This window comes from Chiloscyllium plagiosum, unplaced genomic scaffold, assembly GCF_037043375.1.
Source record: "Chiloscyllium plagiosum isolate Xiang-an unplaced genomic scaffold, Cpla_swu_hap1 HiC_scaffold_36, whole genome shotgun sequence".
Lineage (NCBI taxonomy): Eukaryota > Metazoa > Chordata > Chondrichthyes > Orectolobiformes > Hemiscylliidae > Chiloscyllium > Chiloscyllium plagiosum.
Window position 1 is genome coordinate 30,923,138 of NW_028270174.1, and position 23,381 is coordinate 30,946,518.

The 23,381-nt window shown below is 38.4% G+C and overlaps 1 protein-coding gene across 1 annotated transcript in view; it reads right to left on the reverse strand.

The window, feature by feature from the left end:
• The window catches only part of tbc1d9 (TBC1 domain family, member 9 (with GRAM domain)), a 75,304-nt gene that overhangs the window by 16,550 nt on the left and 35,373 nt on the right, over positions 1-23,381 (reverse strand). Inside the window, exons 5-13 of the mRNA XM_043674139.2 lie at positions 22,216-22,477; positions 21,840-22,047; positions 18,308-18,511; positions 15,393-15,569; positions 14,403-14,553; positions 12,157-12,371; positions 9,721-9,838; positions 1,906-2,191; positions 1,221-1,350 (exon numbers count right to left, since the gene is read on the reverse strand). Coding sequence (XP_043530074.2) covers positions 1,221-1,350; positions 1,906-2,191; positions 9,721-9,838; positions 12,157-12,371; positions 14,403-14,553; positions 15,393-15,569; positions 18,308-18,511; positions 21,840-22,047; positions 22,216-22,477 — 1,751 coding nt within the window. The remainder of the gene's footprint in view (positions 1-1,220; positions 1,351-1,905; positions 2,192-9,720; positions 9,839-12,156; positions 12,372-14,402; positions 14,554-15,392; positions 15,570-18,307; positions 18,512-21,839; positions 22,048-22,215; positions 22,478-23,381) is intronic.

Below are 23,381 nucleotides of genomic sequence, written 5' to 3' on the forward strand. Positions count from 1 at the left end.
TATTTCCATATTAAGATAGAGATTATATAAAAAGCCATCATAGTATAAAATAGTCAGATGTTCAATCAAAACATCATAGAAGATAAATCTAGGGTAAGGGGGATTTAAAATTCCATTTAATTGACTGTTTTCTGCTAAATAGGCATCTTGACACTTTATTCTCTTTACTATATTGTTTCCCAACTACTTCTGCAGGAAGGACAGAGCTGAGACTACATAAAGAAAAATCATCTGTTGTTATCTATACACATCCAAGGGTTTTATTTTGAAAGAATCGAATTTTGGTACACTTTGGATGGCCTGTGAGCCAACTTAGCTCTCTTCCAAAGTATGTTACCTTAAATGAAGACGGGAGTTTCATTGCAGTGATCTCATCAATATTTCATTTCTATTGCATTACGATGTCCAAATTACAGCTTTATGATATGCCGCAAGGAAAAGCCAGCAATACAGTCAACTTTTCTTTTAGGCAAAACACTGAAACATTTGAAGCTTTAGGACTCGGGAAAAAGAAACAAAGGAGGTTGGATTAGTTTTGGATTTTTCTAGCAAAGCGGTAAGACAGATAATGGTCTCCTTCCTGATGATGGTAAATGTTTACTTAAGGTCTTTTAGCGTCATTTGTAAGTTCCAGATACACCGCCATTTAACTTGGTGACTTCATTGTGATAATTTATACCATAACTGTATAAAACATTTTCCAATACTCCAACAGATGTCTATTACCTAAAAACATAAATTGAGACAGTACTTTTTCATTTCACAGTCAACAGCAACCAGATGAATTCACCAAACTGAATTTAGGTTATAGGGGCTACTCTTAACACTTTGGTTTTAAATTGACATTAGGAATGACAAGAAACATAAATTACATGGACAATTGTTAGTTTTCTATGTTTACTTCAATCTTTAAATTAAGATTAGACTGAAAGTAATGAGCTTGGAAAAAATGATCAAGTTTGATGATTAGAGAGTACTATCAACAGCTGTCACTGAATCATCTGGCTTTTCCACAATTCAGTCCAAGTGTGAATATAAGCCAAACATGTTTTGTCAACATAAGGGGTTTTATTCCCCCTTTGTTTTGAACTTAGATCATCCTCCTCTCTAAATGTGATTGAAGTTAAACATCAGTAACATTTAATTCAAGTCTTCAGCTATCAAAAGACCCTTCACTCAAATCAAGATCATATTAGAGATGGCAGAACACTGTTACTCACATCATATGAGCTCCTGATTAACTTGAAGATATCAACTTCAGGGTAAGGATCTCCATCGTCACTGAGAAGAGAATGAAGATGAGGAATGGGTGGCAATGTGCTGTCTTTGTTCGTCACACTGTCCAAATATCTAGAGAACCAAAACATTTTATGTTGTGAATGCTTTCATGACAGATGACTAGCAGACGTCATTTAATAAGGGCAGTTTCTTGATTGTCAAAAGTTCAATTTATTACAGCGTTAGAGAATTTAAATAATAAATAATTTCTCTTGGGATATGGAAGGCTTTACACACAATGCAGTAATTTCTCCCCATTGTATGACATAAGCTGTACTACAAAAAGAATATATATGCAAAGTTCAATGCAATTTACATTGGTATGAATACAAACAAAATTACAATAACAGAATCTAAATAATGTTCTGTTTCATCTATCCTAAGGAGGATTATTTGGTACCCAATTATTTCTTTTGTCAGGTCAAACTGAACCACAAGCATTAATGAGTTATTAGACATGGGATTCTTGCTAAAGATTGCTAAAAATGTATCAATTTGTAACATAACCTGAAAGAAATTCTCTGAAATCAAATTTTTGAAATTTTATGTACCCATTTTATTGTAGAATTGCGACAACAAACTGATTTTTAAAAAAAAAATCAAAAAGAGCAAATAAAATTAACTCACTTTCCAAGAATAGTCATGGCCTCGCCATCATCCTTACAATTCAACAACTTTTCAATATTAGCATCCAACACAGCAAGAGCAAGTTGAAAGATCACTTTAATTCCCTCAAAGAAGAAACAGTCCACGACAACAACAGCACTTTCAAAAGGCATCACACTGAGGAAGAGTGTGAGGAACCAGGAAAGCGAGATGGTGGATATAACACCCAAATACTGCATACAGTCATACAACTGTGGCACATAATCCCTGGTAAGCTCTTCAAACACACCCTGATCCACCAACGCACCTACAGAAAGGAGCAGAATAAACGTTAAATATTCAAAATAACTGGCTAAATTCACATTAAAGAAAATAATATTACAAGCTTTTACATTAGTGTAAATTTGTCTTTAAATCGGCCTTATTGTCCTTCCCAAAACATGTTCGGGATGGATAATATAACCTGCATAGGGCACCACATCATTTTTTTTTAAAAAAAGTACAGAAACATATGGGACAGGCTAGGCCAGCTTCTTAGAGTCCAGACACGCTATGCAAAGGACAAGTGAAACAATAAAAATATATTAACAACATATTCGGAGGAAGGGTCACCAGACCCAAAACGTTAACTTTGATTTCTCTTCACAGGTGTAGCCAGAACTGCTGAGCTTTTCCAGCAACTTTTGTTTTTATTAAAAACACAAAGGATTATGGGTAATCTAAGATGGAGGACAGGAAAAAATTGTGGCTGTAAGAGCTGCTCCTTTTTTTGAGGTAATTTAGGTGATTTACTCAAATTCCAGGAACAGCAATTACTGTTTTATATACTGTTGCATTGTTCTGGAACTTGGGGGGGGAGAAAGATCAAAACAAGGGCATTTTAAAAAGGAGGAAGACAGAGAAAGGTAGCGACCACATGGTCAGAGAAAGACACCTATACTGCTGTCTGACACAGTAGTGAATCTGCATAGTTACTGCCTTTGCTGTTTGAATTCCGGTATCTCTGGACATTAAAGCGTGTCGAGGAAAAATTAACAAACAGCAAAATTCATAGTTGACCTTGGAGGAACCTGTGTGGAAGAGCACAGGAACAGAAAAGTGCATACCTTTAAGTATAGCCTTGCTGTAAATATACAATAGTGAGTTCTTTCTTGACTATGTGTTTTATTGAGATCTGTCTCTTGATTAAATTTTAAAAACATAAGCCATAAGTATTAACTTAGCCTGGAACAGTGTTTTTTTTAGAGCAATAAGACAATGTTATTTTCTGGGTCTGTAGATTGTGAAGGTGCAATGACAGCCTTTAATAGATCGATGTGCTCTGTTGGATGTGGGAGTTTATGGAGAGTCTCCATGTTACTGATGATTATGTCTGGAGGAAGTGTCTTTGGTTGCAAATCCTATCATATCATATGGATTGGATGGAGCAGCAGTTAGAGGCAATAAGGAATTTACAAGAGCTAGGGGGGGTGATGGATGGTCATTATAGGAAAGGAGAAAAGTCACAGATACAGTCAGGTAGAAGAGTTAACTCCAGGAAAAGTAGGTTGGGTATGCAGGTAGTGCATGAGTGTCCTGTGGCTAATCCTATCTCAAATAAATAAGCTGTTTTGGAAGTGTAGGGAGTGATGGGCTCTCAGGGAAATGCGCATGAACAGCTGGGTTTCTGGTATCAGCAATGGCTCTACTATAATGAGGGGTATGTCAGGTTCCATGCTATCAATTGTGATAGGGGACTGTCTAGTCAGAGATGCAGACTGACATTTCTCCAGCTGGCAGTGAAGAATCAGAATGGTGTGTTGCCTCCCTGGGGCCAGGATGAAGGATATCTCAGAGGGTGCAGAATGTTCTGAAAAGGGGAGTGGGAACAGCAGAAGGTCATTGTACACATTGGAACTAACAACATAGGAAGGGAAAAGGGTGAGATTCTGAAGGGAGAATATAAGAAGTTAGGCAGGAATTTAAAAAGAATGTCCTCGAGGATAGTAATATCTGGATTACTCCCAGAGCCACAAACTAGTGAGGGTAGGAAAAGGAGGACGGAGCAGATGAATGCTTGGCAGAGGAGCTGGTGCAGGGGAGAAGGGATCACATGAGCACCTTATTGGGATTGTATTATAGACCTCCCAATAGTCAGCGGGAAATTGAGAAACAAATTTGTAAGGAGATCTCAGTTATCTGCAAGAATAATAGAGTGGTTACGGTAGAGAATTTTAACTTTCCAAACGTAGATTGGGACTGCCAATGTGTTAAGGGTTTAGATGGAGAGGAATTTGTTAAGTGTTTTAAGAAAGTTTTCTGATTCAGTATGTGGATGTACCTACTAGAGAAAGTGCAAAACTTGACCTACTCTTGAGAAATAAGGTAGAGCAGGTGACTGAGGTGTCAGTGGGGGAGCACTTTGGGGCCAGCGACCATAATTCCATTAGTTTTAAAATAGTGATGGAAAAGGATAGAACAGATTTAAAAGTTGAAGTTCTAAATTGGAGAAAGGCCAATTTTGACGGTAGGAGGCTAGTTGACTAAAGAAATTAAGGGTTTGGTTAAGAATAAGAAGGAAGCATATGTCAGGTATAGACAGCAGAGATCAATTAAATACTTAGAAGATTATAAAGGCAGCAGAAGTATACTTAAGTGGGAAATCAGGAGGACAAAAAGGGGACATGAGATAGCTTTGGCAAATAGGCTTGAGGAGAATCCAAAGGATTTTATAAAATATTAAGGACAAAGGGGTAACTAAGGAGAGAATCGTGCCCCCTCAAAGATCAGCAAAGCAGCCTATGTGTGGAACCAAGGAAATGGTGACGTACTAAATGAGTATTTTGCATCAGTGTTTACTCAGGAGGAAACGGAAGATATAGAATATGGGGAAATAGATGGTGACGCATCTTGAAAAATTTATATATAACAGAGGTGGTGGTGCTGGATGTCTTAAAACACCTACAAGTGGGTAAATCCCCAGGACCTATATTTCATAGAATCCCTACAGTGTGGAAACAGGCCCTTCAGCTCAACAAGTCCACACTGTGAAGAGTGACCCACCCAGACCCATTTCCATATTACTCTACATTTTACCCCAGACTAGTGCACCTAACCTACACATTCCTGAACACTATGAGCAATTTAGCATTGCCAATTCACCTAACCTGCACATCTTTGGATTGTGGAAGGAAACCAAAGCACTTGGAAGAAACCCACGCAGACACTGGGAGAACGTTTCTGTGTGGAGTTTGCACAGTCACCCAAGGCGGGAATCAAACCCGGGTCCCTGGCGCTATAAGGCAGCAGTTCTAACAACTGAGCCACTGGTTGCCTGATCAGATGTACCCTTGAACTTTGTGGGAAGCTAGGGAAGTGATTATTTAAAAAAGATGGTAAGGAAAAGGCAGGGAACTATAGACTGGTGAGCCTGACATCCATGGTGGGCAAGTTGTTGAGGGACATGATTTACATAGAAAGGCAAGGACTGATTAGGGACAGTCAACATGGCTTAATGCATGGGAAAAAGCATCTCACGAACTTGATTGAATGCTTTGAAGAAATAAAGCAGATTGACGAGGGCAGAGCTGTGGATTTGATCTATATGGACTTCAGTAAGGCGTTCAACAAGGTTCCTCATGGTAAGCTGGTTAGCAAGGTTACAGGGAGAACTAGCCATCTGGTTACAGAATTGGCTTGAAAGTAGAAGACAGTGGGTGGAGGTTGGAGGGTTGCTTTTCAGACTGGAAGCCTGTGACCAGTGGTGTGCCATGAGGATTGGCACTGGGTCCACAGCTTTTCATCATTTATATACATAATTTGGATGTGAACATAGGAGGTATAGTTAGTAAGTTTGCCAATTACACCAAAATTGGAGGTGTAGTGGACAGCGAAGAAGGTTACCTCAGAGTACAATGGGATCTTGACCATGTTGGCCAATGGGCTGAGAAGTCGCAGATGGAGTTTAATTTAGATAAATGTGAGGCGCTGCATTTTGGAAAAGCAAATCAGAGCAGGCCTTATCCACTTAATGGTAAGGTCCTGGGAGTGTTGCTGAACAAAGAGACCTTGGGGTGCAGGTTCATAGTTCCTTGAAAGTGGAATCACAAATAGATAGGATAACGAAGAAGGCGTTTAGTATGCTTTCCTTTATTGGACAGAGTATTGAGTATAGGAGTTACGAGGTCATGTTGCAGCTGTACAGGACTTTGGTTAGGCCATTTTTGGAATATTGTGTGCAATTCTGATCTCCCTCCTAACAGAAAGATGTTGTGAAACTTGAAAGGGTTCAGAAAAAATTTACAAGGATGTTGCTAGGGTTAGAGGATTTGAGCTACAGGGAGAGGCTGAACCGACTGGGACTGTTTTCCCTGGAGCATTGGAAGCTGAAGGGTAACCTTATACAGGTTTATAAAATCATGAGGGTCATGGATAGGGCAAACAGACAAGGTCTTTTCCCTGGGGTGGGGGAGTCCGGAACTAGAGGACATAGGTTTAGGGTGAGGGGGGAAAAATGTAAAAGGGGCAACATATTCACACAGAGGTTGGTGCACATATGGAATGAACCACCAGAGGAAATGCTAGAGGCTGGTACAACTACAAGATTTAAAAGGCATCTGGATGGGTATATGAATAGAAAGGGTTTACAGGGATATAGGTTAAGTGCTGGCAAATGGGACATATCTGGTCAGCATCCACAAGTTGGACCGAAGGCTCTGTTTCCGTGCTGTACATCTCTATGACTCTATGACATTTTTTTTTTGAATCCCTGATTAATTAATTCAATTGAAAGTATTAGGGAAATATACAGTTAAAATAAATTATTGATAGAACCAAAATGTAAACAATGAGTGGCGGCTCAGTGGTTAACCCTTCTGCCTCAGTGCCAGGGACCCAGGATCAATTCCAACCTTGGACGGCTGTCTGTGTGGAGTTTGCACGTTCTCCCAATGTTGTGTGGATTTCCTCCATGTGATCTGGTTTCGTCACACAGTCCAAAGACATGCAAGTTAGGTGGATCGGTAATGCTAAATTGTCTGGAGTGTCAGTGGATGTGTAGTCTAGATGGACTAGACATGCAGGGTTACAGGAATCAAGTAGAGGGGTGGATCTGGGTGGGATGCTCTTTGGAGGGGCGGTGTGGACTCGATGGGCTGAATGGCCTGCTTCCACACTGTAGGGATTCTATGATTCTAATGCTTGAATATTTTACAAGGTGGAATTAAATTGGATGATTATGTCAAGGTTTTTATTTAAAATGGGTGGAATTTAAGTTCAAGATGTAAATAAGCAATTTGTTTTAACCAGTGGCAGAAAAGAAACAACATGTTTGCAATAAGCAGCTTTTTCTTGTTATGCATGGAAATCTGATTAGTGTTTTCTTTTAATCTGGGCTAGGTCTGTCATATAAATGAAGACTTTGATTAGTTTGGTTAAATCTTTTCAGGTTGTGGTGACCCTGGGAATAGTGGGGCTTAATTTCTAAGGTGCTACTCATGAAACCGAAGTCAAAGCCAGTATCCATTGAGTTTCTAATTAAAAAGGTGCTGGCTCAGTGTGTAGTACAACTACAAATGTCTGAAATTGTACTCAAGTTTGGCAAAAACATGAACAAGTTGAGCAGCTGAAATGTGCTTTATTCTAGAAAGCAATTTTATTCCCATTCATCTATATTGAGCTTCCTGAGCAACAGGAAAAGAAAGATGCTGGCAAAACATCTTTAAAATTCCTTCAAAATAAGTAGAGGCTAATTGTTTCAAATTTAATTCCACTGGCTCTAAATTACTGGAGAAATTCTTTACAGTTAATTAGCTAAGATTCTTAACTATTTGTACAGAAGCAGAAACACTTAAAAATGCAGCTTTATGATATTTGTTTTGACTACTTCTCTTGCATGTACAAATATTTTTAAAAAAGCGGTTTTAACAGCAGCAGGGAAAAGATTACCTTAAGAACAACCTTGGTTATCCGAACATCAATTACCTGAACAAGATCTCAAGGCCCCAAAGTTTGAGATTGGAAATCAGAAACTCTCTTTCCAAGACGGACTGCCCATCAGTGAACTCAGCAACTTCTCTCCCACCCTGCCTCTCTCTCTTGCTTTCTTCACTGCTCTTATGCCTCGTTTTCTCTCTCTCTCACATGGTTTCTGTCCCCTTTCTCTCTATCTCCTTCTGACTCTCTTATTCTCTCTCTCTGTCATACACAGCAGAAAGCTTCTGACAGCTGTTCTTTCAGCAAGTATATTTACAGACTTACATGCAGCTTTTTTTCCCCTTATACTTTAATTACAATCTGAAGTTTGGGTTCAACTATTTTAGACAATTGGTTATAGACTTAGGTACCTCATTCAATGAGCCGGATAAGTGAAACAGCACGTCTCTGAGCAGAGACGCTGACAGAAACCCAAGCAGAGATTTGAAAGCCCACATAAAACTACAGAAAAGATGGCCCTGATCCATCCCAGAGTATCTTTCGATTTGATTTTCTCAAGTTCAGTGCTTCTGGCTGAGGCAGTATCATGAAGTTTCATTTACACTTGAGAATGCTTCCTTTGTTTATGATCAGATCAGTTAGCCAAACAATTAGTTACCAGAATAAAATACTCCCTGCCCATATCGTTCGGATAATCAAGGTTGTTCTATAATGACTTAGATGAAGAAACTAAATGCAATTTCTCCAGGTTTGCAGATAATAGAAAACTGGGTGGAATAGTGAACTTTGAGGAGGCTACAGAGCTGTTTCAGTGCGATTTCAACAAGTTGAGTGAGTGGGCAAATGCAAGGCAGATGTAGTATAATGTGGGTAAAAATGAGGCTATCCACTTCAGTGAAAATAGGGAAGCAGATTATTATCTGAATGGTAATAGATTGGGAGAGGTGAGGTGCAATGGGATCTGGGTGTCACAAAGTAAGTACATAGGTACAGCAGGTGGTGAAGGCAGTAAACAATATGTTAGCCTTCACAGCACAGGGATTCAAGTACAGAAGCAGGAATGTCTTGCTGCAATTGTACGGGGCCTTGGTAAGACCGCATCTGGTGTAGTGTGTACTGTTTTGGTCTCCTTATCTTATAAAGTATGTTCTGGTTTCAGAGAGTGCGCAACAAAAGTTTACTAGCCTCATTCCTATGCTGACAGGACTGCTGTATGAAGGACAATTGGATCAGTTAGAAATATATTCACTGGAGTTCAGAAGAATGAGGAGGGATGTCATAGAAACCTACAAAATTCTAATACAACAAGACAGGATAAGCACAAGAGGATACTCATGATAACCAGGGAGCCCAGCACTAGGGGTCACAGTTTAAGAGTATAAGGTAAGCCAGTTAGGACTGAGTTGAGGAGACTTTTGTCACCCAGGGATTGGAGAGTCTGTGGAATTCTCTGCCACAGAAAGCAGTTGAATGTTTTCAGGAAAGAGATAGATGTAGTTCGATACTCTAAAGGGATCAAAGGATATGGGGACAAAGCTGGAACAGGGTATGGAGTTGGATGATCAGACACTATCATATTGAATGGCAGAGCAGGCTCAAAGGCCTATCAGCTTACTCCTACTCCTATTTTCTATGCACCCATGAGTCACCTCTGCGAAGACATCACTACTGAACATCTTTTCATGCTAAATGTAGGTCTTGAACTGTAAATTTGATTATGATACAATGAAAAGGACAAACTGGATAAAAGAAACTGAACTGACAGACATTTCTGTCCTCAGTGAATTTATTTTGCTCGCAAAAATTCCATTTTTTATTTAGCTGCCCACTTAGGTCAGCGGGGAGACCCCTCTCCAATGAACAATTACTTTCCTTGCCATCAATATTACATTTTAGCACTTTCCACAACTAAACCAGACTTACCAACCACTCTAGTGTTATAGTAGTCTGGCAGCATCCGTTCACAAAGTGCAACTAGCAACCAGAAAGCTTCCTCTTCTTTTGCATACAACAGTAGCACTGAAGTAACAATGTTCATTGCCTGTATTTGCAGAGATAAACAATATTCAGTAAGATGTTGTATAATCTATTTTATATAAAAATCCATTTATAAATTTTAGTCTTTGTCACAATTAACACATCATAAATTAGTAATGCTCAACTAGGTTGGATCTTCTGAATACATGAAAATTAATTTAGCAAAGTTAGTTATCATTGAATAATACCATAAGGTCTTATTGCATGGAAGAAAGCTATCATTCTGGATTCATTCTGGAAACAGCTATCTACTTCGTTCTCACTTTGACTCATTCAAATATTTACCACTTCGACCATTATGGATTCTATCTCCATTAACATCCCCATCAAATCTTTGCATATAGCATAATCTCATAACTGTTAATGTATTATGGATGTTACATTTTTGCTGCAAACCCACTAAGTAGTGAAAATATTTAATAATGGAAATCTTCACAATGAATTACAGTTCTATCAAATACCTTCTAAGTATTCTTAATGCTGTGAACAAAGCCTCAATTTCACTAATCTCTCCTCAAGCCAAAATCTTCTCATCCCTTGTTTAAATTCATGATTCTTTTTAACATCTCTTCTATGGAGTCTTGTCTACAGTTAAGGTGGCAAAAATGAGACATAATATTCCACCTAACATATATGATTCATACAAATTTAACATTGTGCTTTTACATTACTTACATTCTATTATTCATAAACATAGAATGATATTGTTAAGGATCATAATTTAATTTACCAACTTTGGAGCTTTTAAAGATATTTGCATCTAATATTTGCTTTATCATGATTTTTTTTTCTGCTATTTGCTTTAGATTTGGTAGATGTTTATTTCGTCTTATTTTACATTTTAATTGCTCTACCTATCCAAAGTGGTCTATTCTTTTCCGACATAACACCTTTACTTCCTGAGGGAACAAGTTGTCAGCATCCTAATTTCATTTTCTGTTAAAACTATTCGTATTGTTTATGCATCTTATCTTTTTTCCCCAGATTAATTAGTGCTATGACTCCAGTTGATGTTGTTACTAGAAAAGTCAGATTTCAGACCGAAATCTGGCTTGATGAATTATACTTGGCTTTTTTGGTTTTTAATAAGGTGGTCTCTCACTGAAACACAAGCAAAATGTAGCAGATTGGTTTCAACAACAAAAGCTTACAAAGCAAGAAAATTAAGAATTTAGAATAAACCCAACTATATACATAACACTTAACAAACCACACCATAAATCTCAGAATACTCCTTTTCAGATTCCAAAAATACAACTGTATGTACCCAAAAGCGCCCAGTATTTACACCAGAATTTAAAAAAAATCTTTCTTTCAAACCTCAATAGGTTCAATTTAACTGTGGCTATGACTTCCAGTCTGGAAAATCTGACAGCTCCAGGGAGAAGCTTTCATACACCTGAGTTTAAAAGTATTCCGCTTCAAATAATCTCTTCAGATTTTGATTTGAAATTATGACCAAATTTCTACTTCTAAGGTAATCCCCTTTTATCTTTTTATTGTTAACATTAATTTATCTTAATATTAAAGACTCAAAACTAAATTTAAAAATAAAATGATCATAAAATATATATTAAAAAGCAGATCTTACATCACACTTGCTTAATTCCCTTTAATCTCAGAAATTTTTCCAATCAATGAACTTTACCTTTAATACTTCCCTCTTCATTGTGTTTTTTGAATATGTTACGGTTCCTGTTTACTTGTCTATCCCATTGGTCAGATGCAGCATGGGTTCATGAAAGGCAGGTCATGCTTAACTAATCTGCTGGAATTCTATGAAGACATTACGGGTACAGTGGGCAAGGAGGACTCAGATGATGTGGGCTATCTAGATTTCGAAAAGGCATCCAACAAGGTGCCGCACAAAATACTGCTGCATAAGATAAAGATACATGGCATTCTGGTTAATGTGCCAGCATGGATAGAGGATTGATTAACTAACAGGAAGCAAAGAGTGAGAATAAATGAGTACTTCTCTGTTGGCGATCATTGACTAGTGGTGTGCCTCAGGGATCAATATTGGGACCGCAATTATTCATAATTTACATTCTCACATCACACTTGAAAGCCAAAATTGGAAATACTGTGGATATCAAATCTAAAGCCTTACCCATTCAAAAAATGCCATGGAATGCATTACTCATTAAAGTGCTATTATATTTCAATTAAAACAAGAAAATAATTTTATAAAGATTTATATATCTCATGACAAAGCAAATATTTAAGCACCAGGATTCTGAGTGAATTAACTCCATTGTTGGCTTTGTAAATGTTTTTGAAAATTGAAGCACACCACTGTTGCACTACAATATTATTTACCTGGCAATATCCTATGTTAGGATTTCGGAAAGCATAGGCAGTGAGTACCCGTCGCAGAGCACCAATTCCCATCTCATTCTGAAATGCTGGATGCTCAGGGAGTGAGCGGTGTAGATCCCTCTCTATTTCTTCTGTGGCTAGGTTGTACTTTCCAATGGATTTCTCCACCAAATCAGAGTAATATCCAGAATGGGTGGCCATCTCATTAATGGCACCTGAATGTAAGAACATGCTTTTATATTTTACAAAATGAGCAAGATTGTATATTTTATCTTAGGATATTTTGAATCACAATAGTAGGCTTCAATATATAACACTTTAATGGCCTCATTAAGAGAAAGAATGGTGAAGAAAGAGTAAGAAAGGAAAGACAGAAAAACTTTTCATTTTAAGATTGAGATTGCAATGGGCAATTTCTTTTTTTTTCACCTTCTATTAAACACAGTCATTAATAAAAGTGAGTTTTATTGTTGATCTTGAAGCTATTTTGTTGAATATTTCCTCTTTCCCTTTAGGTGGAATTAAGGCAAATTCTAGTTCAAGAAATTCTCGATAATATTCAATTCTATCAGGAATAAGGCATTCCCCGTTTGCAACTAAAAGGCTGTGCTATTAACAAAAAGAACAAAATTAAATAAACACTAAATTAGAAAGATTTTTCTATTTAGAGTCACAGAGTCATAAAAATGTACAGCACGGAAACAGACCCTTCAGTCCAACCTGCCCATGCCGACCAGATATCCCAACCAAATTCTAGTCCCATCTGCCAGTTCCCAGGCGCATATCCCTCCAATCCCTTCCTCTTCATAAACCCATCCAAATGCCTTTTAAATGTTCCAATTGTACCAGCCTCCACCACTTCCTCTGGCATCTCGTTTCATACATGTACTACCCTTTATGTGAAAATGTTGCCCCTTAGGTCTCTTTTATATCTTTCCCTCTCACACTAAACCTATGCCCTCTAGTTCTGGACTCCGCCACACCAGGGAAAAGACCTTGTCTATTTATCCTATCCATGCCCCTCATGATTTTATAAACCTCTATAAGGTCACCCCTCAGCCTCAGACGCTACGGGGAAAACAGCCCCAGCCTGTTCAGCCTCTCCCTATAGCACAAATCCTCTAAACTTGGCAACATCCTTGTAAATGTTTTCTGAACCCTTTCAAGTTTCACAACATCTTTCTGATAGGAAGGAGACCAGAATTGCACGCAATATTCCAATAGCGGCCTAACCAGTGTTCTGTACAACTGCAACATGACCTCCCAACTCCTGTACTCAATACTCTGACCAATAAAGGAAAGGATACCAAACGCCTTCTTCACTATCCTATCTACCTGCGACTTCACTTTCAAGGAGCTATGAACCTGCACTCCAAGGGCTTTGTTCAGTAACACTCCTTAGGACCTTACCATTAAGTGTATAAGTCCTGCTAAGATTTGCTTTCCCAAAATGCAGCACCTCGCATTTATCTGAATTAAACTCCATCTGCCACCCCTCAGCCCATTGGCCCATCTGAACAAGATCCCGTTGTAATCTGAGGTAACTTTCTTTGCAGTCCACTACACCTCCAATTTTGGAGTCATCTGCAAACTTACTAACTACACCTCTTATGCTCACATCCAAATCATTTATATAAAGGACGAAAAGTAGTGCACTCCACTGGTCACAGGCCTCCAGTCGGAAAAACAACCCTCCACCACCACCCTCTGCCATCCCATGGGGAACCTTGTTGAACACCTTACTGAAGTCCATATAGTTCACATCTACCGCCCTGCCCTCATCAATCCTCCTTGTTGCTTCTTCAAAAAAATTCAATCAAATTTGTGAGAAATGATTTCCCATGCACAAAGGCACGTTGACTCTCCCTAATCAGTCCTTGCCTTTCCAAATACATGTATATCCTATCCCTCAGGATACCCTCCAACAACTTGCCCACCACTGACGTCAGGCTCACTGGTCTATAGTTCCCTGGCTTGTCCTTACCATCTTTCTGAAACAGTGGCACCACATTTGCCAACCTCCAGTCTTCTAGTACCTTACCTGTGACTATCGAGGATACAAATATTTCAGTAAGAGGCCCAGCAATCACTTCCCGAGCTTCCCACAGAGTTCAAGAGTACAACTGATTAGATCCTGAGGATTTATCCACTATTATTTAAGAAGATAATTTTGAAAGGTAAACCTTGATGATACTTTCAAAACAAAAAACAAGAATAGTGCTGATCTAATCTTCTGTCTTGCATACCTGAAAAAAGTAACCAAAGCTCCCCCCTCATACTTTCAGGGATGCCTTTCAGTACAAGCTCCTGAGTCTTCTCTGTGCGATACATGCATACTCCACGGCCATATTCAGCAAAGTGGACTTGCCAGGATTGCTCCTTCATTAGTTCCTTTGCCTAATTGTCAGATACAATGTAAAAAAAATGAACAGTATACGAATTGTGGACACTAAAGATTTCATGGCAAATATACACATTCACTTTCTAAACTTTAGAGTTTTAACTAACAATTATCAGAATTGGATTTTAACATAATGAAAAGTAATATCTATGGAACATTTTGCATTAAATTAATTGTACAAATGTATCACTTTAAAAAATGATTAAAGTGTTTTAAAAGGTCAGGTCACTGCCATAGTATTAATAAGGCATCTTGTTTTAATAACCAGCACATGCTTCACTGTCTAAAATGGCATCACTGTCAACTCTGCAGTCCTGTTTTTAAATTTTAAATTTCAAACTTGCAGAAAGCAGCACAGTGTTTTTCAACGAACTGCAGTTTTAATAGATTCTTGGTAGAAGTAGTGAGATGCAAAACTACCACAACTCTCAATGACGGAGTTAGATTCTGTATTATGGGGAGGATACAGAACATAGTCAAGACATGCCTCTTGTAGATGAGTTGAAGGCACACATTTTTAGGAGTAAAAGAGGAATTTATCTGTTTTATTTTAAAAAATGGGAATCTTATTTGCATACCTACTTTAGTTGGGGATTGTGCAGATATATCTGAAATAGTCTGCGGTATCTTTTTTGTTTTCTTTATAGAGTAGGATGCATATTTTTCAATCATATTTCAGCTTGTATGTAATAATTTATGCACAATCAGGTCAAAAATCACTAGGTTTATACTAGATATGCAGCAATTTAAAATGAAAACCTCAACAAGCCAAAAGGTACATGTTAAAAAAGCTAATAAATTTATATATATCAATATATGAATAAGCAACATATACCACTTTAGGATTGAATTCTTCAGGTGATCTGCGACGATACATTGTCATAAGTGTTTGTGTAGCTATTGGAATACTATTTCCATTTAGATTAAGCTGTCGCTCTCCATCTGTGTCAGAGGTAGAACTGAGACTTCTCTGTGGACTACCTGAAACAATACTGCTTTGTCTGGAAAATACCTGGAAGGCAAATAGTTAGAAAACTGTTTAATAGTAAATCATGATGCTCAGATTAGTCTTTAATAGAATTAACATATTTTAATACATATTGCTATACTTTAAAACAAACAAACAGTAAACTTGAGTGTTCCAAATATTTTAAAAGTTATCAAAAGGTCATGGAAGACTGTTGGAAAAAGTTGTAGAAATTTAGAGATATCAGCCTTAATTATCAGATTGTGTCATTGCGCAATCAAAATAGTTATCCAGTAAATCAAAATTACCACAGTAACTTTGTATCATTCACAGTAGCATGTGGTTTGTTGATAAAAATATTCAAATTAAGTAGGAAGTGCTTCCTTCATTTTGTCCAACAACATGATCCAAGATCAAACAAAATGGAGCAGCCTCAATGGTAAGTTTCATCATTATTCATACTCAGAAGTATTAATGGGACTGAATTTTGCATAGAAAATAACAATGAAACAAGCAGCGTGATCTATATTAAAGATTAAGTGGACAGCAACATCTGGAGTATGCACATGCTCGGTTAAAATTCAGAAATCCAGAGGCAGCAATCTGAGTTACTCTGTTTCGCCATCATCTGTATTTTAACCTGCTTTCTGAGAAACTAGACAATAATATCCATGTAAAAGTTTAAACTTGCAATAACTACCTCTGAGATATTCCTGAAAAGGTTAGAGTTGATTCATTCTTCCGTAAGTAACTTGTTAAACAGCATGGTCAGTAAAAGTTGCTATGAAACACACAATGTGCTCCTATGAAGTCATGTTCCTTCAGAAAGTAGTTAATATTGGACACTAACTAAAATTAAATGTACATTGTTACTTTGTCTGTCTCTTTGAACACACTCTCTCCCTTGTTCTAATTGCAGCTTTCTTTCCCTATCTTTATGTTGCCTTCTAGGCATAATTTATTTCAAACTCATAATTCTTGGTGACCACCTGGTCAGGTCCACGCCCCCCAACAACCCACCCTCCCGTCCTGGCACCTTCCCCTACCACAGCAGGAATTGCAAAACCTGTGCCCACACCTCCTCCCTCACCTCCATCCAAGGCCCCAAAGCAGCCTTCCACTTCCATCAAAGTTTTACCTGCACATCCACCAATGTCATTTATTGTATCCGTTGCTCCCGATGTGGTCTCCTCTACACTGGGGAGACTGGATGCCTCCTCGCAGAGCGCTTTAGGGAACATCTCCGGGACACCCGCACCAATCAACCTCACCCCCCTGTAGCCCAACACTTCAACTCTCCTTCCCACTCTGCTGACGACATGCAGGTCCTGGGCTGCCTCCACCGCCGCTCCCTCATCACCCTGGAGGAAGAACACTTCCTCTTTCGCCTCGGAACACTTCAACCCAGGGCATCAACAGGACTTCACTAGTTTCCTCATTTCCCCTCCCCCCACTTTACCCAGTTCCAACCTTCCACCTCAGCACGGTCCCCATGACCTATCCTACCTGCCTATCTTCCTTTCCACCTATCCACTCCACCCTCCTCTCTGACCTATCACCTCCATCCCCACCCCCATTCACCTATTGTACTCTATGCTACTTTCTCCCCACCCCCCACCCCCTTCTCATTTATCTCTCCACCCTGCAGGCTTCCTGCCTCTATTCCTGATGAAGGGGTTTGCCTGAAATGTCGATTTTCCTGCTCCTTGGATGCTGCCTGACCTGCTGTGCTTTTCCAGCACCACTCTGATCCAGACTCGGGTCTCCAGCATCCGCAGTCCTCGTTTTTACCTTGGTTTATACTCTGCATGACCCAATAAGAATTTTTGAAATCTTATTGTTTGACAACAAATGCCTTTTCTTATCTTGCTCACAAATCACACAGGTCCTCTCTAAAGACCACCAAACTGAATTAGATGTTGACAAAGGAGGTTCTTTGTACAAAGAAAGCCCTCAAAATGCACCATAGACATCTATCGACATAATTTGTGAGTTGTCACAGACTGCAAAATAAGTCATGGTCACCTAGAAAGAAAATTCCAATCTATTTCACACCCAGGGACTTATTAGCTACTGAGAATTTGAAGAAAATGCTGAGATTTGTTTCATTTAGAACATTCAGAGGCACCAAAGTGAAGTGAGCAGCAAGCCTTTCATCTCATCTCAAACAAGGTTCAAACACATAATAGATTTAAGAGTAGTCTAAACTAGCTCACTTCATAACCCGATGATACATCTCAGATTAAGTATGCAACCCAGAATATGCGCTGAATTAAAAAGAATATATGCAGCAATAGATTAGGAATTTTTTTAAGTAATATTCACCGGCTTCCTTTTCTTAATTAAGTATAACCTTCAGTATTTCTTAAAATGTTACATTCCATTACTGAAGAATCTGAAGCATAAACAGGTTTTGATTTATAGAACTTGGTTGTGCAATGTTATTTTAGACATTTTGGAAATGTTATAACATTTCTAATTATAGCTTCAGATTGTATGATGTGACATTTTACGATTATTTCTCCATGCAAAGATTAATTCATTAAAAGTTATGGCTTGGTAGTTTTAATCATTCTGCAATCAAACAAGATTATTAAGCACATTTCAGAGTCAATATACTACTATTCAATACAAGCTATGTACAAAATATCCTCGATTTCAACTTTTAGTCTCTCTCCGCAAAATACTTCAGACAGCAAGGAATTGATTTTCAGAACTTAGCATTACAATAAACACTACTAATTTCTTAAAATTTGCTTCACAGATGGTATTTTCCCACATACCTCATCATCTGAACCGAGACTGCCTACAATTTCTTTGTCAATGCAAATTTTTGATGTTGTTTGCTGTAAGAAGTCAGAAATTCTTTGCACCAGGAAGTCTCGGTCTTTCAAGTTGGCAAAAAAGAAAGTCATCCTATTCTTGGTACTGATAGATAATGGGCTTGGAAGCACACTTGAACTATCTGCCTTCTCCACTATTGTCACCTAAGAAAGGAAAAGGTTATATATCTTTCAGTTTATTCAAGGGAAACTAGCAAGAATCACCATGACATCACTTAACAAATGAAACACGCTACTCCCCAGTGAGTTACCGGACTTTAGTACAGTTGTACTGTTTCGGCTATTCCCATTTACGGCTCCTGTAGATATGTATTTGTTTATATTTTTCATCAATTATCATCCCTTTTTGCTTTGTGCCATAAACCTTTCATCATTTAATTGCTCCCGCTTTCTGCCTTGCCTTAGCTCAAACTGAAGAAACCTGTTAGATCTCTTAAGTTTTTCTAGTTCTAATGAAAGGTCATTGGCTTAAACATCAACTATTTTTCTATCCACAGATGCTACCAGACCTGCTGAGCGTTTGCTACTTGTATTTCACATTTCTAGCATATCTTGTTGATGCTCTAGTATGATAGAGTTCAAGTCAGAAAAATGAATTGCCCTTCCAACGCACACCACTGCTCCTTACTGTGTACAATGTGACACATTTCCAGACTATTTAAATATATTGACGCACTAAGAGCATACATGTCAATTACAGATCTGACCACGTGGTGCTTTGTCTTTTAGTCATGCATATCTTTGCAGAAAGAAATACAATTTGTATTTAAGGCAAGTGTTGTGTTGCAGGTCCATGACAAATTGGATAATCATGTACTTCAAATAAGGGTCACAGCATTCACTGCTGATGTTCAAACATTTTGCAGACATTAACCAGTACTACTGGTAATAATTATGCATACATTTAGCAACAGGTAGAACAAAACTTGGAATTTTACCAGAGAATCACAAACATTACAGCTCTGAGCGCCAAGATTTTGAAGCTAATCAGTGAACTGAGTACTCAATTCAACTCATTTTTATATCTTCTTGCACCATCTCAAAGCATTGTGAAACAGTTTGAATTTTATAGCACTACCCTATTCCTTTACAAAAGATTCTTATTCAAAAATTTCACTTTCAATGAGTGTAGCTCATCAACTAAAAACTCAAGCGAATCAGACGGAAGACAGCTACAGTGAAATGAATAAATAAATAAGACCACAACAAGACAAATTTTCACTTTTCCGCAGCCCTTATGAAGAAGTTACAAGAATATCTTTCTTATAACTCCTAAATTGATGGTCAAAACATGTCTTTGTTCTTTATATCTGGGAAGGACACTTAACATTTATAAAAATATGGCCATATCTCCAGTTTCTTTTTAAAGCTGGAACTTATATTTATTGAATGGTGGGTGGGAACAAGAGGAAAGCATTCTATAACTCCTGCTTTCACACCATGCTCTCTCAAGATTGAAGCAAAACAAAAATGAATTATGTTTTAGAGCATAGAACATTACGGCGTAGTACAGACCCTTTGGTCCTTGATGGTTTCACAGGTCAGTGTAACACTCTAAAGCCAATCTAACCTACACTATTCTATTTTCATCCATATCTTTATCCAATGACCATTTAAATGCCCTTAAAGTTGGGGAGTCCACTACTGTTGCATTCCATGCCCCTGCTACTCTGAGTAAAGAAACTACCTCTGACATCTGTCTAATATCTATCACAGCTCAATTTAAAGCTATGTCCCCTCATGCTAGTCATCACCATCTGAGGAAAAAGGCTCTCACTGTCCACCCAATGTAATTCTCTGATCATCCTATTAAGTCACATCTTAACCTTCTTCTCTCTATCAAAAACAGCCTCAAGTCCCTCAGCCTTTCCTCATAAGACCTCCCCTCCATACCAGGCAACATCCGAGTAAATCTCCTCTGAACCCTTCCCAAACCTTTCACATCCTTCCTACAATACAGTGACCAGAACTGTACGCAATACTCCAAGTATGGCTGCCCCAGAGTTTTGTACAGCTGCAACATGACCTTATGGATCCAAAACTCAATCCCTCTACCAATAAAAGCTAATTCACTGTCTGCCTTCTTAAAAAGTCTATCAACCTGGGTGGCAACTTTCAGGGATCTATGTACATGGACACAGAGATCTCTCGCTCATCTACACTACCAAGAATCTTACCATTAGTCCCGTAATCTTTATTCCTGTTGCTTCTTCCAAAGTGAATCATCTCGCCCCTTTCTGCATTAAACTCCACTAGCCACCTCTCAGCTCAGCTCTGCAACTTATTTATATCCCCCTGTAACCTGCAACATCCTTCCACACTATCCACAACTCCACCAACTTTAGTGTCATCCACAAATTTACTAACCCATCCTTCTATGCCCTCATCCAGGTCATTTATAAAAATTACAAACAGCAGTGGCCCCAAAACAGATCCTTGCAGTACACCACTAGAGGTCCAGGATGAATATTTCCCAACAACCACCACCTTCTTTCAGCTAGCCAATTTCTGATCCACAGTGCCAAATCACCGTCAATCCCATGCCTCCATATTTTCAGTAACAGCCTATCATGGGGAACTTTATCAAACACCTTACTGAAATCCATATACACCACATCAACTGCTTCACCCTCATCCACCTGTTTGGTCACCTTCTCAAAGAACTCAACAAGGTTTTTGAGGCACGACCTACCCTTCACAAAACCATGTTGACTATCCCTAATCAACTTATTCCTTTCTAGATGATCAAAAATCTTATCTCCTATAACCTATTCCAACACTTTACCCACAAACAAAGTAAGGCTCACTGGTCTATAATTAGCAGGGTTATCTCTACTCCCCTTCTTGAACAAGCTATCCTCCAGTCTTTTGGCACTACTCCTGTAGACAATGACAACATATAGATTAAAGCCAAAGGCTCTGCATTCTCCTCCCTGGCAACCCAGAGAAACCTAGGATAAATCCCATCTGACCCAGGGGACTCATCTATTTTCATACTTTCCAGGATTGCTAACACATCCTCCTTGTGAACCTCAGTCCTGTTTTGTGTCGAATCCTTTGTCAGCTACAAGATTCTCAGACTTTCTTTGGTATTTATTTTAGTTCTCATTGCTGAAATAAGAATTCCAACATTACGTCCAAAGAAAGAGTCAGATTAATTCTATTTTGATTAAATTTCCATCGTAAAGACTCATTGAATAGACAAAAGCTTTTGATTGCAAGCAGCAGCCCAAATCTGATTAACGTTTGTGATATAAAACAAAATAACAATTGAAATACAACTAAAAAAAAAAGCCGACTGGCATTTGGCACACAAGTCCCAGAGGAAGGGAAAATGTTGCACTTTGCATAACTGAGCCATTAAAAACAACTGTTACCTAATTTATACAGCCACAAATGGACAAATGAGGCTCAGAAATTCTTCAAGGTTTCTAAGAAAAGACCAGTTTAAGTCACCTTAGTTGGCACACACCTCTCTTAGAGGAATAATAAGACTGCATAGGTTTTCCTCCTTACTGGTGAAGCAGATGTAATTAGTAGAAACAAACATCTGACCCACGACGTGCATTTTACTGAATGGTGTCCAAAGGGTGCAGTCTGTGTGTCCATCCAGACGTTCATCTTTCGGAAGTCGGAATAAAGCTCTGTATCGTTCGCTTTTTGCCCTAGCATCAAGGTCCCTTCAGTTTCAAAAAAAAAGTTTCATGAGCAGGGCTTGACCTTAAAAAGTCAGTGCTAAATGAAATGAATCACACAAAACCAGTCAAATGTCTTCACTAACCCCAGGCAGAACTGCATAATAAAATGAGAGCTCAATGATATCTAAATTAATTTGACAAATCACTAACCGTTTTAGCACAGAAACTTTTTGAGGAGACTTCTTTTTCAATCTTGGAAGTGATCGGTCTTCTTCAAAACCTTCATTATCAAGCAGCTGTCTCATAGCAATATTGGCTAGTTGTTCCATTAGTTTAAAGGTTTCTCCAATATTGAGGAAAACTGAGAAAATATATTCACTGCATCTTGTGCTCACTTTGATTATTTCAGGAAACAGCAATGTAGTATTCTTCTCCAGCTGGGTAATGTCTGCCCATCGAATCACTAATTTAGCTAAAACAAAACAAAAAAACCCAAAAATGGTGTTTTGTGCTAATACTTTACCACAAAGAGAATAGCAACAAAAAAATTCCTAGTTACCTTGTCAGAATTAGAGGAACTAAAATCTCATTTATACATACAGTAGCGCCTCGACTTATGAACGTAATCCATTCTGGGACCCGGTTCGTGAACCGAAAAGTTCGCGAACTGAATCAATTTTTCCCATTGTTCGGATAGCGTAAGGATGCTTGGATGTAGCAACGAACGCTGTTCAAAGTGCACGCGCCAAAGACGAACTGAATGAGATTACGCGGGGCCCGAGAGCTTTTGGATTCAACAAGTGCGTAGCAAAGCAGAACAATGAAACCACGTGTGTCGCACCTTGAAACCACATGGTCACACTTCATTCGTACCTTGAATTTCGTGCGTACGTTGAAGCAAAATTTTACGTACAAACCTGTTCGTAAACTGATTTGTTCGTGAACGGGATCGTTCGTATATCGAGGTGCTACTGTATTTCGATTATGAGACACTTTATTTCCTCAACTTGCATCAAAATTAGTAATATTTAGGAATGTTACAATATTCAATGACAATGTAACTCGTATATTCAAGTGGCTATTTAAGTCTTTAATGAAATAAAAGCATAACACAGAAACATTTGCAAGGAAGTAGTTCAGAAAAACACCCAAGATTCAATTTTGTAAATATCTGTAAAAGCAAAGGTTTCAGCAGAAGTCTGTGAATGGAAACGTTTCTATCTTCCTATTAAAATTTGCTTTCTTATCTATTAGCCTGTAACCACATTTCAATAAAATATGCCTCTGCACATCCTACGCTATTCGTAATCAGTTATTCTGCCACTTAGAAAGTACTTGCCGAATTGAACGTCTAGATTTGAAGTGTGTCCAGACAA